At 40.5% G+C, this 15,610-nt stretch overlaps 1 protein-coding gene across 3 annotated transcripts in view; it reads right to left on the bottom strand.

Moving 5' to 3' along the window:
- sema5a (sema domain, seven thrombospondin repeats (type 1 and type 1-like), transmembrane domain (TM) and short cytoplasmic domain, (semaphorin) 5A) overlaps positions 1 to 15,610 on the bottom strand; it is an 857,644-nt gene that overhangs the window by 308,675 nt on the left and 533,359 nt on the right. For all 3 annotated transcript variants that reach the window (XR_007935331.1, XR_007935332.1, XM_028803411.2), the window contains exon 6: positions 15,408 to 15,506. Coding sequence is in view for 1 of the 3 variants with exons in the window: in XM_028803411.2 (XP_028659244.2) it covers positions 15,408 to 15,506 (99 nt within the window). In the remaining 2 variants the exon portion in view is untranslated. The remainder of the gene's footprint in view (positions 1 to 15,407; positions 15,507 to 15,610) is intronic.

Here is a 15,610-nt window from a genome sequence, read left to right as displayed (position 1 = left end):
CTTGGATTGAATGACTAGTGAAGTGCATGCAAATGCCAAAACAATTTAAAGGTAACATGTATGCGCCATCTCACCAAGTGCAAGTTATAAATTCATACCAACTCCTGTGGCTGTGGTTGAGTGTGAGCAGACTGCTGCCTACACACACAGGACGTTGTTTATATGTGTCAAATGTTTGTGTTTGTGAGTGTGATAAAATTGCTGAAAATCTCCTTAGAGTAATTTTAGAGAATAGGATAACAAGTATTCGATTCCCGGGTCCTCCCTGCGTGGAGTCTGCATGTTCTCCCCGTGTCTACGTGGGTTTCCTCCAGGTGCTCTGGTTTCCTCCCACAGTCCAAAGACATGCAGGTTAGGTGGATTGGTGAGTCTAAATTGGCCCTAGTGTGTGCTTGGTGTGTGGGTGTGTTTGTGTGTGTCCTGCGGTGGGTTGGCACCCTGCCCGGAATTGGTTCCTGTCTTGTACCCTGTATTGGCTGGGATTGGCTCCAGCAGACCCCCGTGACCCTGTGTTCGGATTCAGCGGGTTGGATAATGGATGGATGGATGGATAACAAGTATACTGATTCTCAGGTAACTTTTTGATGGAGGAGAATCTCCGATCAAATTGATGAACATTTTTTCCCATGCTCTACTTGGAGGAGCTATTGATTCTAAAAAATGAATTAGAGTTCTGGGGACAATTTAGATCTACTGCAGATCTCACAAGACACTACATATTCCTTAAATCTTGAATGCCAAACATTTTTTAGTATTATAACCACCAAGACCATGCCAAGTATTGTCTGCTCACCATTCTTGTGTCTCACACATGTGATCATCAAGAGTGTCTCACGACTATTAGAGTAAGGAAGTGGGATGTGAGAGTAAGAATGGGACACAACCACTAATCCAGTTTCTGGCTTCTTTAGAATGGAGGAGAATATCCCCAGAGGAAATCTGACATCACACTCAGTAATGACCTCACTAGCTCTGCCTCTTCTATTGTTTAAGTTCCTGTTTATTTGAGAACTAGATTCTGGAGAAGATGGATCTTCACATCATGCTGAATCTTTTTGATAGCTCAGACAGCTTTAATATTGATCTAGACCTCATGTTGAACTTTAATTTTGATTAATTGGAGCCCCAACTCTTTTTCTGCCTCATTATTTCATCCTTTACACATGATAGTGTATCCCTAAAGTCCTACTCTCAAAAAACCATAGACAGCCTGAAGCAGTTTGAGTGAACATTAAAATAAGAAAAAATATTGGCACACAGCATTTATTGTTTAAATATATTGCCACTTTAGATGTTAGAATTAGTTTTCAATTAACCTCCTCAGCATCACTTGGGCTTGGAATTCTATGTAAAAACAGTTAACTATGGGTACTACTCGGGGATAATCTGTTTTAATGAGATACGGAACATTAAGCCAGAATAACACTTGGGAGAGTAATTCTGTTGCCGTCATGTGGATGAAATAACATCATACTGTAAAATAATCATGAAATTTTCTATGTGTTCTGCCATTCTATGATAACTCATCAATATTTATGAGTGGGACTGAGCCTTCAACAAATGGAAAAAACAAATAAAAATATAAATAAAAAGTTTGAGAACAAACTGAATCTGAATCATTAGTTGATTGAAGCGAGAGCTTTGATAATGTGAATCAACAACAACAACATTTATTTATAAAGCACATTTTCATACAAAAAGTAGCTCAAAGTGCTTTACATAATGAAGAAAAGAAAAATAAAAGACAAAATAAGAAATTAAAATAAGACAACATTAGTTAACATAGAAAAGGAGTAAGGTCCGATGGCCAGGGTGGACAGAAAAAACAAAAAAAAAACTCCAGAAAGCTGGAGAAAAAAATAAAATCTGCAGGGGTTCCAGGCCACGAGACCACCCAGTCCCCTCTGGGCATTCTATCTAACATAAATGAAATAGTCCTCTTTGTAGTTAGGGTTCTCACGGACCTTGACATGCCTAGTGAAACTGAAACATGTGGCACAGCAGAACCAAACCACCATGATATGCCTGGTAAATAAGGTCACATGAAGAATCACCGTGGTGCAAGTAAATACATGCCAAAAAGGCATAAATGGCTGCAATAAAGTGTAAGGACAAGCAAGGCCTCAGCCCCCTTAAGCAGTGTTCACAATGCTTTAACAGTCAATGTTTGTGTCAGGAGAAGTATGGAAGTCACTAAGCCTTACATTGTGATACCCTACATATAATGCAAGGGACCCATTGGTTGTGTGGATCAGACGCTGATATGTGCAAGAACAGGAAAAAATATTATCAGGAAAGTTTGTAAAGAAACATGCACCTACTGTCCTGATTGATGACTATCTTAAAATATATCACACAAAGGACGTGTACTACAGGCTACAAAAAGGACATAGCAGCACTAGAAGAGGTCGAAAGAAGAGCGACTAGGCTGATTCCAGGTCTACAGGGGTTGAATTATGAGGAAAGATTAAAAGAGCTGAGCCTCTACAGTTTAAGCAAAAGAAGATTAGGAGGAGACATGATTGAAGTGTTTAAAATTATGAAGGGAATTAGTACAGTGGATCGAGATTGTTATTTTAAAATGAGTTCATTGAGAACACAGGGACACAGTTGGAAACTTATTAAGGGTAAATTTTGTACAAACATTAGGAAGTTTTTCTTTACACAAAGAACGATAGACACTTGGAATAAGCTACCAAGTAGTGTGGTAGACAGTAAGACTTTAGGGACTTTCAAAACTCGACTTGATGTTTTTTTGGAAGAAATAAGTGGATAGGACTGGCGAGCTTTGTTGGGCTGAATGGCCTGTTGTCGTTTAGAGTGTTCTAATGTTCTAAATCTGCATCAGTACAGCAGACACTAGATATACCTTTCCTGCTATATTTATTTTGACATTTTAGTATTTACATGCTTCTGTTACACATAATAGCATTTTTTCTTGTTGAAATAAATTCAGAAGTTTTAGTTTGTTAAATATAATGCTAAGGAAGTGTTTTATATATATACTGCATATATACTTTCTTTTTAAGTCTGAAACGCAATCTGATTATTAGGTGGCTACCTACCAGGCAACACTTGTGGTTGGTCAGCCAGTCAGCAAACATCCGCCACGTCCTCTCAGTTGTGAGAAGCAGATCACAGATATGGGATACAGTATCTGCCAAATAATACAAAGAGTACACAACACTTGTTTCGCCTTTATTGGGGATCGTCAGGTGTACACACTTTTGCATCTCCTTGTGGAGATCGAATATATATACTGTATATATTCAAAATTAAGATCCAAGTGCAGTCGTGCAACGGGTGACACCTCAGCACCATGCTAGTTTGAATGGAGTGGACAGTGTGAGGTTTGCTATAGTGGCTGGAGTGCCAATCCTGCCGCCAACCTGTGAGTTTTCTCTACAAGTTGGAGCACCTTCTTGCAGGGCCCGGATGCAGGTTAACGTTATACCCAAGACGGAGCAAGTGCAGGTTAATGGCTTTGCTCAAGGGCCCAATGGAGTAGAGTTACTTGTGGCATTTACAGGATTCGAACTGGCAACCTTTCAAATGTCGGCACAGATCCCTAGCCTCACAACCAACATTCCACCCCACACATATCTTATATATAAACGTCTATGCATGGAAGTCTATGTCTGTCTGTCAGGCCCGGGAGTGGGAGGCTATAACAATGAAGCTCAAAGAGCCGGAAAGGCAACCCCAAGTTAACGAGTCGAAGACAAACTTACTTACCTGCCGATTGTCAAGGGGGGCAAGCACGTCTGTTAAACGAAACTGCTGACTCTGGATTTCAGTTTTTTTTCTGACGATCTCAATAGTTTCTAGGAGCCCAGACTTTTAACAGAACGGGCTTACACAGCTAGTATATATATATATATATATATTGTGAAAGATGGCCAGCAGTTTATCCCAGCCAGCACCCCCAAGCCGCTAGATGGAGTCCTCCCTACAGCATGGAGGTGCCCCAGATTCCCCCAGGGCATCGTGGGGGGATGCCTGCTGGGTGCCGTGGGTGCCATCGGGTGATGCTGCAGGGAGACGCAGGGATTTCTATTTTCCCTATAGCCCGGAAGTACTCCCTAGTCATGGGGACAGAAGAACTGAAGTACTTCTGGGCTGAAGAAAAATAAGAGTTTTCATCTAACCCGGAAGTGCTATGGAATCACACGGACTGAAGGACAGAAGCACTTCCAGGTCAAGGACTATATAAAGGACTATGGGAAACCCAGCAAGGAGAGCCGGAGTTGGGAGGTAGAGTGATGGAGCTGCTAGGAGGAGAGGAGGATCTTTATTGTTATTATTATTGTATTATTATTGATTTATTGGCTTGTGGTGGTGATTGTGGTGTCTACTGTTGCACAATATCAGAAAGAAGAAATTAAAATTATTTCTGGCACTTTTACCTGGTGTCTGGACGTTTTGTCTGTGGGTTACATGGGGCAACAGCGATCCCTAGTGTCACAATATGTGACGGATGACCAGGTCCCATGGCTGACCGGGACACCCCTGCAGCATATGTTCCAGGGGAGCAAGCATGGGAAACCCAATATCTCCCTCTGGACACTAGATGGCAGCCTTCCTGGGTTGCAGCGCCGCCTCGGACTCCCACAGGGCTTCATGGGGATTGGAGTTTGGTGCACCCCTGTTGGGTTCCACAGGCGCCACCAGGGGGTGCTGCAGCAGGAGCTGCTAGCCCCTTTTGGGCACTAGTTTCACCACACCCAGAAGTGCAGCCGGATTTCGGCAATCAAGCACCTGGAGCACTTCCGGGGGCCTAATAAAAGGAGCCAGCAACCACCACTCAGTGGCCAGAGTTGGGAGGAGGAATGGTGGTACTGAAAGAGAGGAGTGTGGTGTGTTTTAGTGCTTTCTTTGTACATTTAGGACTGTGATGTGCCTGGGGGGATTATGGGGAAGATGTACCCCACACGTGAAGAACAATAAAATTTTATTTATTTTATACGTGCCTCCCGTGTCCATCTGTGTTGGGTCAGGCGTTTATATAGCGGCTTGTTACAATATATATATATATATATATATATATATATATATATATATATATATATATATATATATATATATATATATATATATATATATACAGTGATCCCTCGCTATATCGCGCTTCGTCTTTCGCAGCTTCACTCCATTGCGGATTTTAAATGTAAGCATATGTGAATATATATCGCGAATTTTTCACTGCTTCACGGATGTCTGCGGTCTACAGTATGTGTGCTTCCTCAGTTGATTTGCCCATTTGAATTCAAACAAGGGACGCATTTGAATTGAAACAAGGGACGCTATTGGTGGATGGCTGAGAAGCTACCCAATCAGAGCACGTGGTTAAGTTCCTGTGTGCTGCTGATTGGCTCAGCGACGGAGTGCTGCATTAACCAGGAAGTCTAATCTCACTCATTCAGCATTAACGTGCACAAGCGCCAACAGAAGATGCAAATGATTGCAGAAAAGGTAAAAGTTTTGGATATGTTGAAGGAAGGAAACAGCTACACCGCTGCAGGACACCATTACAGCATAAATGAGTCCACGATTCTTTTTATTTAAAAAGGAGGAAAAGCATATAAGATCTACGGCCGCAGTGTCTTTTAACCAGGGCGCAAAATGAGTTGCAAGTGGACGTGATAAGGCAGTAGTCTTGATGGAATCTGCTTTAGGGATTTGGATTGAAGAGTGATGGAAGAAGAACAACGGCGGTGCTAAACAGTCGCCTGAAGAGGCTCCTTTAGAAGAGCTGTAACGCTATCCTTTGTTGTGCAGTAAAATTAAACTCATCGTTATCGGACAAGTCGTCGTGTCATTGTTGGTGAGTAACCATAATTAATTATTTACGTACCGTACTTATTACATGTACATAGTTTAGTGTCACTGTACACACATTTTACTATATACAATTTTTCTTGCATTGTACGTATTTATTGCTGGTGGCCTGTCTGTCGTAATGGCTGTAACATATGTGATATCGGAGACGCTCGATATCTTTAAAATAATATTTAGGTTTTACTGTATGTAAACTGTGTTTACATACATAATTTCAATGAATCTTACCTAATATCTAAGAGAATACAAAGGGTTTATGCTGTATAATTGTGCGTGAAATGTTTGTAATAGTGTGGGAGAGTTTATAAGGGCTTAAAATATATAAAAATAACCATATAAACATATGGTTTCTACTTCGCGGATTTTCTTATTTCGCGGGTGGCTCTGGAACGCAACCCCCGCGATGGAGGAGGGATTACTGTATATATATATATATATATATATATATATATATATATATATACTGTATATATATATATATATATACTGTACATATATATATATTTATAAATTCTCACTCTTTGAAGGGGCCAGAGGCTGTTCTGATAAAATCAGGCATGAAACAATCGTTGAATATGGTGCCACACCATTGCACGATCCATAAAGAAAACAACCAGGTGCAGGATTTACGAAAAAGCAGAACTAACCACCAGACTGCTGTGCCATCCCATATATTTGTATTACTTACATGCTGTTTCTGTTTATTTTTGTATTTATTTTTCACTTCTTTTTCATACAATCTTTGCAATTACTGTATAGCGAACTGGACTCATTAGTGAAAGTTCATTTGATTGGAAGAACACAAAGGATTGCTTTAGGACTTGTGTCCCCCGTGACTTTGAAATGGAAAACAAATGAAGGATGGAAAGCGAAATATTTCCATTTCTAGTAAAATGACAAAATACTATATTTTTTATTTCTTACTTTAAGGAAGTAGATCTGCCTGGTTTAAGTAAAATGAATCCCGATGTATGATGATGACTGGAAATTACACAACGCTCATTTACAATCAAGTTTGAGTTGCTTAAGCCTTCACGTTGTAACATACGGTAGATTTCCCCGAAATGTACTTTTGCCTTTCAGGCAGTGAATAAGCCATTGAGTCATGTTATTGACTAGAAGTTTGTTTAAAGGGTCTGTTTTTATTGCACCCTGCTTCAGGCCTTAAAAGCAGCATAAATCAGTTGTCTTTTATGAATGCTATTCAGATTTTACTCACTGATTATGTAGTTGTGTGGCTTCTAAGTTACCGCTGTTTTTATTCACATAAATAATTTACATGCATAATGCTTTGTGTTTATAGGAAGGTGCGCTATTTACTAGAGGCAGGTAGCCCAGGGATTTAAAGGGCAGCAGCGACTGTTTTCTTTATGGTTATTATGTTTTCCTTGACACACGGCACACATGATATGCACACTTGCACACTAATCCAATCTGACTTTTCAAATCAATATTCTGCAGGTTTCCTTTAAATCTATTTAATATTTTTTTCCCCCTCACAAAGTCAAGTGATAAGGACAGACTCCTATCCTGTTTCAACATTTCAATCAGCAAGGGTTACAGCAGCACTTGAGAAGTCCGCCTGAGAACGGTCTTATAATTAAAGGAGAAGGGAAAGGTTAAAGGAAGGCCAGTGCTTTCTTCATAGGTTCTCCATGTTGATTGGAGATGTAATGATTTACTCAAGAAATGAGCTGAGACTAAGGTTAAAGTTTTTCATAAATGTGAAGTACCAGGTGTCAGTCTTCTTCGCAATTCAGCTTGTCAGTAACATTTACCACCCCTGGGTGAATTTCTCTAATAATCCTCCCTTAATTTCATGCCAGTAAGAAATTACATTTTATAAAAATTAAAGACTTAAGTATGAAACATTCCATATCAGCCAAACAACACACTAGTTTTTTATTACCATAATTTATATATAATCTGCCATCATTAAATGCATATAAATGGTCACGTCCATTATTGTGTCCTCAGGGATCATCCAGCATCCCATCCAGAGGGAAAGGTGGACCCTTGCCATGGATGGAGGCCAGAATTCTGAAGGGGCCTATACTTCTCTGATACACTAGAGGGCAGCATTCTTGTGTTGCTGCTGTCTTTTTTCAGCTCACAGGTATGCTGGGAAGTGTAGTCCTGTCATGCAGCCCTGTTGGGTGCCATGGGTGCTGCCAGGGAGAGCCGAAGGAGGAACCATCCCTGAGTATTAGACAATTCTGCCTGACCCAATGCTTCCATTGGACTTTGGGCGGACATCCGGTTTTTGCCTTCCCTCAGAAACTCTGAGTCAGGAGGCAGAGGACAACACTTGAGGGAGAAAGAGGAGTAGGGAGAAGAGTGTGATGATGCGCGTTTGCTGCATGCTCCCGTCTGCTGTCCGGGAGCCCTAAAACACAACACCGTCCTTAATGGTACCGATGAGCTAAGCAGTGAGGCAACAACATAGCAAGGGGATAGTGCATAAAAGTGCCAAGTGCTTTTATTTAAAACAACAGAACAAAGACAGTGTTCAAATTAAATAAAGTGCAGCAATTCAAAACAGTCTTCCTTAAATAAATAATCCATTAAAAGCAAGTGAAAAATGTGGAGGTTAAAATATAGAAAAAAGTCTTCTTAAAAACAATGAGGTTAAAACCATACAGAAAGCTGTCCTTTTAAAAATCCGGTGCATCCTTCTACTACTGCAGGCGGCTCCCCTGCTTCTCATTTGGGCTTCTCAATAGAGGAGTCACCCTAGCTGCAGCTGACCTGCTCTGCCTGCTTCAGCTATTCGATTTGCCTCACCGACTCCTGGCTCCGGTAGGCTCCTCCAAACAGCGACTTGGGATTCCCCAACGACCAGGGCTCTCACGCTGGGGACACCACGTCCCAAGTCCTGACTCCCGCTGCCTTACACAGAGAGTCATCCGCCTTTCATCAATGGTCACTCCCATTACATGATCACTCAGCGGGAGCGAATATTACTACTACTCCCGGGTGTCGGCCGAACACCCAGGCTTTCTGCACAGTTGCGACACAAGTCTGCACTCGCTCGCTCTCCCGCACCGACTTTCTCCTCCTGCTGCTTCCTGCCTTCTCCTGCAACCTCCGTTCGTTCTCTTTCCTTTTCTTTTTTCTCCCCTCTAGCCGACTCGCACTTCTATTTTATCAAGAGGGCATGGCAGGGGTGACAAATTAGTAGCCCCAGGAACAATCACGGATGCGGGCGATTTCTCACCTGCGCACTTAGGTGAGAAATGGCCACATCGCGAATCGCCCTGAGAACCGTTTCAGCCACACAACCACCAAGCCCCCTCGCTAAGCCGCGAGCGCAATGATTATTTATTTTAAAACGGGCCTTTGATGGGAGCTGTGGACCCGCAACACCACAAGAGAACAGAAGAAAAAATCGGGAGTGGTCTACCCTAGGCTTTCTCATATATTGAGATATGGGTATGGATATTTCAAGAGTAAATCGCAAGACAATGATTACATTTTTATATTATATTATTATAAAAGTAAAGTTGAATAAATCAGACTTTGCAGCTGCACGAATAAAAGGCAAAGTACCACTTCCAGTTAACGGAAATTGCCCAAAAGTTGATAGAAATCTACATTTTGTAACCTAATACTTGTATGCAAAATTTGGTTGACCTAAATGAAAGCGTACTCAGGTTATCGTGTTTACACACACACAGATATAATTCCAAAAATGGTATTTTCGGACTCAGGGAGGGCTAAAACATAAAGAATCATCAAAATCTCTAAATCGAATTTTGGAGGATTACAATTCTTTCCCTATACTTCGTATGCGAGAAAGTCAGGAAGGTCTAAGATGTTGAGATTCATCAAAATCTCGGCATCAAATTTTTGGACGATTACAATACTTTCCCAATACTTCATATACGACAAAGTAAAGAGGAAAGATTTGCCATCAATATACATTCTCAATTGTATTTAAAGTACTCGAAGGAGTAAAATCCATTAGAATTGAACCTGTGACTATGTGGGTATAAATTGTGACTGGGGTTTGGGGCTCAGTAGCGCCCTCTGTCTCCCACACTGTCTTTCTGTCTGTCTGTACAGCTTCTTGAATAGCTGCACTCTTTCCATTTGATACACGTCATCATCCATGTATTACCAAACACACTTAACTAAGTTCTTGGTCATGCTAGGCTGGTGCAAATGTGGGCAGCATCAGGCATAAGGCAGGAGTGAACCAAAGAGAGAAAGGGGTCTAATTGGTGTACAACGACTCACATGGAGAAAATAAGAGCATAACATCAATTACAATGAATCAGTTATGCTCGATTTGAGTTTTCAACAGAAATAAAAGATTAACAAATTGCTGAGGAAGGGTCCATCCAGTACTTCCATGTAAACTAGCAGAGGAAATCATTTAATGGAAGATTTTACAACACAATACAATAAAAAAACAACCAACTTTCATGTCATTTTCCGACCGGTTTAATCCAGACAATGGTTGTGGAAGGGGCGTCTAGAGCCTATCCCAACTAGCATATGGTGCAAGGCAGCAACAAACCATGGGCAGAGAGCCAGTCCCTTGTAAGGTGAACAAACACGCACACCAAACAAACATTAGATAGATAGATAGATAGATAGATAGATAGATAGATAGATAGATAGATAGATAGATAGATAGATAGATAGATAGATAGATAGATAGATAGATAGATAGATAGATAGATAGATAGATAGATAGATAGCATCATCAATTCATCTGACCTGCATGTAATAGGATGATTGGATGAAATTGGAATATCCAAAGGCAACCTCCACAGACATGGGGAGAACATGCAAATTCCACACAGGGTGGACCCAGGCGCAAATCCTGGTCTCCTTATTGTAAGACCACTGTGCCACCCACCATGGATTGTATTGTACAATAATATTCAATGTGAGTGCCATGGAGAACAGACAGGCAACCCAGCTGGATAACAGCATGACCTCTTGCCAAGATGGAAGGTGCCAGGGGATTGATGAGCAGAAGCTGTAGGCCAGGAGCAGTTCCATCCCCCATATGTTAGGTGGCAGCGGTCTGCTGATGGTGTCCCAGCTCAGACACCTGGAGAAGTGGAGTCCACAGGTAAATTTCCTGGGTGCCGCAAGAGGGCGTTGTTGGTGGAGGACTGCCCTGGTTACCAAACAACATGGAAATGCTCCCTACAAATCTTGACTTGCCAATTCCAGCAAAACAGAAGTTGGGAGGCAGCGGGCAACACTCAGCTGGAGGTGGAAGGAGAGTGAAGACTTTTCCTTGCTTTTATATGATTATTGGCTGTGCTTTATTGTATAAGGTGCTTGGTGGATTACAAATCCATTATTTGAACCCCTGACTGTGTTGGGCATTATTGGGTCTACAGTTTGGGACTTGGTGGTGCCCCCAACTGGGTACAACAATCAAGTAGATAAACTTATATAATATTTATTATGTACCAACTTAATGCTGAGTAAAATGAACAGGACATTGAATCAAATGAACAACTTTAACAATATTTAATCTGAAACTAAACACATTCAGTCAAATGAAGTTATCAAGCTGCACAGACAGACAGATTTGTACAGGGGTGGCTTAACACCGCTGTGCACATCAAACTTTAAAGATCTGCTAATGTGTGGTCTTGGGTTTGTGTTTGAGTGTTCATTGCTTTCTCTTTATCGTCCAGCATGTGCTCTGGCAGGGCAAACAAGCTGTCGGCTATCTTCACTTAGATTGTGTGTGTGGCTGTGTGCACAAGCTTGAGTGTGCTTTGTGTGTGCATACATGTATATTTAAGTAAATTATGGATCTCAAAAATCTTTCTTGCAAAAAATTAGCAAATCAATAGGTCTGGTCTAATGACTAAACTGCAAACATTCTGGTTAAAATGAGCAGTTTCTGCGGCAGATACCACTGGACATGTGTCAAACAGTTTTTAAAGGATATGAAGATACTGTAAGTACTGGAAGTTATTGATGCACATAGGTCTAAACAGGTGGATGTCTCAGAAACTGCACGTTTTAAATTTTAATATCTTTGCTAGGATGTAGTCTTTCACCAGCCAAAAAAAAACCTATTTTCCAAAGAAAATTGTCATTTTAAGACATTGAAAATTGAGTTCAATTTTCCAAAAACACATACACATACAGACACCATTCTAAAATCAACTGTTCACAACATTTTGAACATCGTTGAATCAGATTCTGAACAAAACTCAATAACAAATTTTTGATCTCATTGTCAGACTTCCATTTACATGGAAGTAATAAGCTGAATTTTTTATGCCTGATGCTAGTAAATGTTTAAAAAGAAAAAGAGTGCAGTCAAGGCTAGTGATAAGCGAACCTCGTGGAGTTGGCTCCTCCATGAGCTTGACAAAATCATGGAAATGTTTGGGAACTTTTCCAAACTCAACAAAATGCATTGAAGTCAATGGGGATGGAGGAACTGTAATAGTTTTAAGTGGATTATAATGGTGCAATGGTGTTTTAAGTGTCCCAGAGGGCTAGGGAAGCGACTGTCAACTATGTTGGACTGATTATTGTGGCCATAAATGTGATCTGAGCTGTGAGGCACTAATGCTTACCACCGCACTATCATGCCTTAACAAACAAGATACAACAAACGGCCCATACATTATATATATAAGTAAATAAAATATTGATCCTTGTGTATACAGAGTTCCAGTCACAGGGTTCACACTGGCGGTGTTACAAGGCCGCGTTGTGGGACTAGCAGTTTCCTATGTATCTGTGAAGATGATTTGCACTTTTTCTTCCATCAAGAAGAAAGAAACACCTTGTAAATAGTAATAAATCTTTTGTTATTATTATTATTTAATAGGATCTCATTCTGACACAAGAAGGGGGAGAGATTCTGTTAAGGCTTGTTTTGTGATCGTAGCTGGTCATATGGCTAATTATGAATCAGAAAAAGTAGGGCAAGAAATATAGAAATAAACAACTGGATACAATGCACTGCCTAAGTTATGACTTGAAGAGCTATCTGTCAAACCAGTATTTAGGCAGAGACAATAAAGAAGCCAATTGCATTGCTACGTTCCTGGATGATAGCAAAACTTGAGTTGCCTATCACTTTTACCTACAGTCGTGGCCAAAAGTTTTGAGAATGACATAAATATTAATTTTCACAAAGTTTGCTGCCTCAGTTATTATGATGACAATTTGCATATACTCCAGAATGTTATAAAGAGTAATCAGAAGAATTGCAATTAACTACAAAGTCCCTCTTTGCCATGAAAATGAACTTAATCCCCAAAAAAACATTTCCACTGCTGTTGTGTAAAAGGCTTCAGTGCACCCAAGAAAGTCCAGCAAGATCCAGGATTATCTCCTAAAGTTAATTCACCTGCGGGATCGGGGCACCACCAGTGCAGAGCTTGCTCAGGAATTGCAGCAGGCAGGTGTGAGTGCATCTACACACACAGAGAGGTGAAGACTTTTGGAGGATGGCCTGGTGTCAAGAAATGCAACAAAGAAGTCAAGAAAACATCAGGGACAGACTGATATTCTGCAAAAGGTACAGCTAGGGATTGGACTACTTTGGACTGCTGGGGTAAAGTCATTTTCTCTCATGAATCCCCATTCCAACTGTTTGGGGCATCTGGAGAAAAGAAAAGGTGAGCACTATCATCACTCCTGTGTCATGCCAACAGTAAAGCATCCTGAGACCATTCATGTGTGGGGTTGCTTCTCAGCCATGGCAGTGGGCTCACTCACAATTTCACCTAAGAACACAGCCATGAATAGAAAATGGGACCAAAACCTCCTCTGAGAGCAACTTCTCCCAACCATCCAAGAACAGTTTGGTGACCAGCAATGCCTTTTTTAGCATGATGGAGCACCGGGCCATAAGACAAAAGTGATAACTAAGTGGCTCAAGGAACAAAACATTGACATTTGGGGTTCTTGGCCAGGAAACTCTCCAGACCTTAATCCCATTGAGAACCTATGGACAAACAAAAATCCACCAATTGTGACAAACACCAAGTATTGATTATGCAAGAATGGGCGGCCATCAGTCTGGATTTGGCCCAGAAGTTGATTGACAGCATGCCAGGGTGAATTGTAGAGGTTGTGAAAAAGAAGGGTCAACTCTGCAAATATTAACTCTTTGGATAAACTTAATGTAATTGTCAATAAAAGTCTTTGAAACTTATGAAATGCTTTTAATTCTACTTCATTATACCATAAAAACATCTGACAAAATTATCTTAAAACACTGACGCAGCAAATTTTGTGAAAACTAATCATTGGGTCATTCTCAAAACTTTTGGCCACGACTGTATAAACCCAAGAAAAATGTAATCTGGGCTGCTTTGAAAAGATTCTCTGTGTCAGTTGGAATGATTGCTACACCGTTTCCAATGTCCTCACCAAGGCAGAGAATACAAATACTGAAGCCATGGTCTGGCTGAACCAACACAGCTGAACGGGCTTCTGCCTCCGAATACTCAACTTCCATTGCCCAAGACAAGTCCTATACCTAAAGATGAGCCAAGATCAGAGAACTCAGTGTGTCCAAAGGAAGCAGCTCAAAGGCCTACTTACAAAAAGGTTGTATCAACATTAATAGCTGGGAAACCCTAGCTAGAGGGTGTCCACCTCTCTGAAGAAGCAAAGAAAAGATAGCAAAAGAAGGAAAAGGAGAAGATGTCAGATTTGTGGAACCTCCTGACCCTACCATTTCAAGATCTCCAGCTGAAGAACTGGAGTTCCCTGGCATCTCAATGTACACACATAACCCTGATGGGCCTAATTCTCAATTTGAGTGATCACAGATACACAGAGAGAGTTATACATTGTGTTGCATAACATAAATTCTTCTATCCACAATAAAGGAGATTCATAATTTAAAAAAAAAAAATCTCATGGAACGTAGGATTCTTTCATAAGCAGTTTCTATCATTTAAATGATATTTACGGACACAGATCTTCGTTCTGCTTTCTTCTGGTTTACATAATCATGGCTCCTTCAGTTATAAGCTTCTTAGTTTTTACTTATCCCACTAGGGAGGTGGAGATTTACACATCAGCGGGACTGGCAAATTGATGCCAATACCCATCTTTGATATATTTGTAGGCATGCCGGAAACTGTTTTTTCAAGAGATGTTAGAGGCTGCAAAGCACATTAAACGACTGTTTTGGTATATCATCATCTTTTTAGCCTTCCACTGGGTGCAAATTTCTCTTTCAAACAAGAAACTTCAAACTGTTTTGACAAACAAATTGATTCTGTACAGAGTGAGATGAGTAGCTACTGTACATGCCATTCTAAGGATGGATTAATTTTCCCCATTTTAATTATACAGGCCAGGATCTTTCATTTTTTATTGTCATAGGTAATGATTTATTAATACTGCTGGAGGCAATTTATACCTACTAGAGGCAAATATTAAAAACTGTATAATAATGTGATATACAAGGCCTTATAAAAACCAATTCCCATAAGTATATTTGCATCTGATTTTTAAAGTGTAAAAAAAAGCCAACAGATACAAACTAAACTAAAATGCAGAATCTGCCTTGTTAGGGCAAAGAGAGAAGCAGACAAATTGATTTGCCGTACCGTGCGGTTGGTGCAAATGGGAGTAAATGCATTGGTTCCGCAGGTGAAGAGCCTGTTTCCATTTACAAGTAGGACACGAATATAATTCTGGCATTCTTCCTGTTAAAAAAATAAAAGAGAAAAGAACATTGTTAAATTCTGCTTTTGATTAGCATTTAAACAAGAGGGAAATTCCAAAGGGGACAAAAGTGAGCAGAAAGCAA

Source organism: Erpetoichthys calabaricus, chromosome 6 (genome assembly GCF_900747795.2).
Source record: "Erpetoichthys calabaricus chromosome 6, fErpCal1.3, whole genome shotgun sequence".
In the NCBI taxonomy this organism is placed as follows: domain Eukaryota; kingdom Metazoa; phylum Chordata; class Cladistia; order Polypteriformes; family Polypteridae; genus Erpetoichthys; species Erpetoichthys calabaricus.
This window is presented reverse-complemented; position numbering and strand designations above follow the sequence as displayed.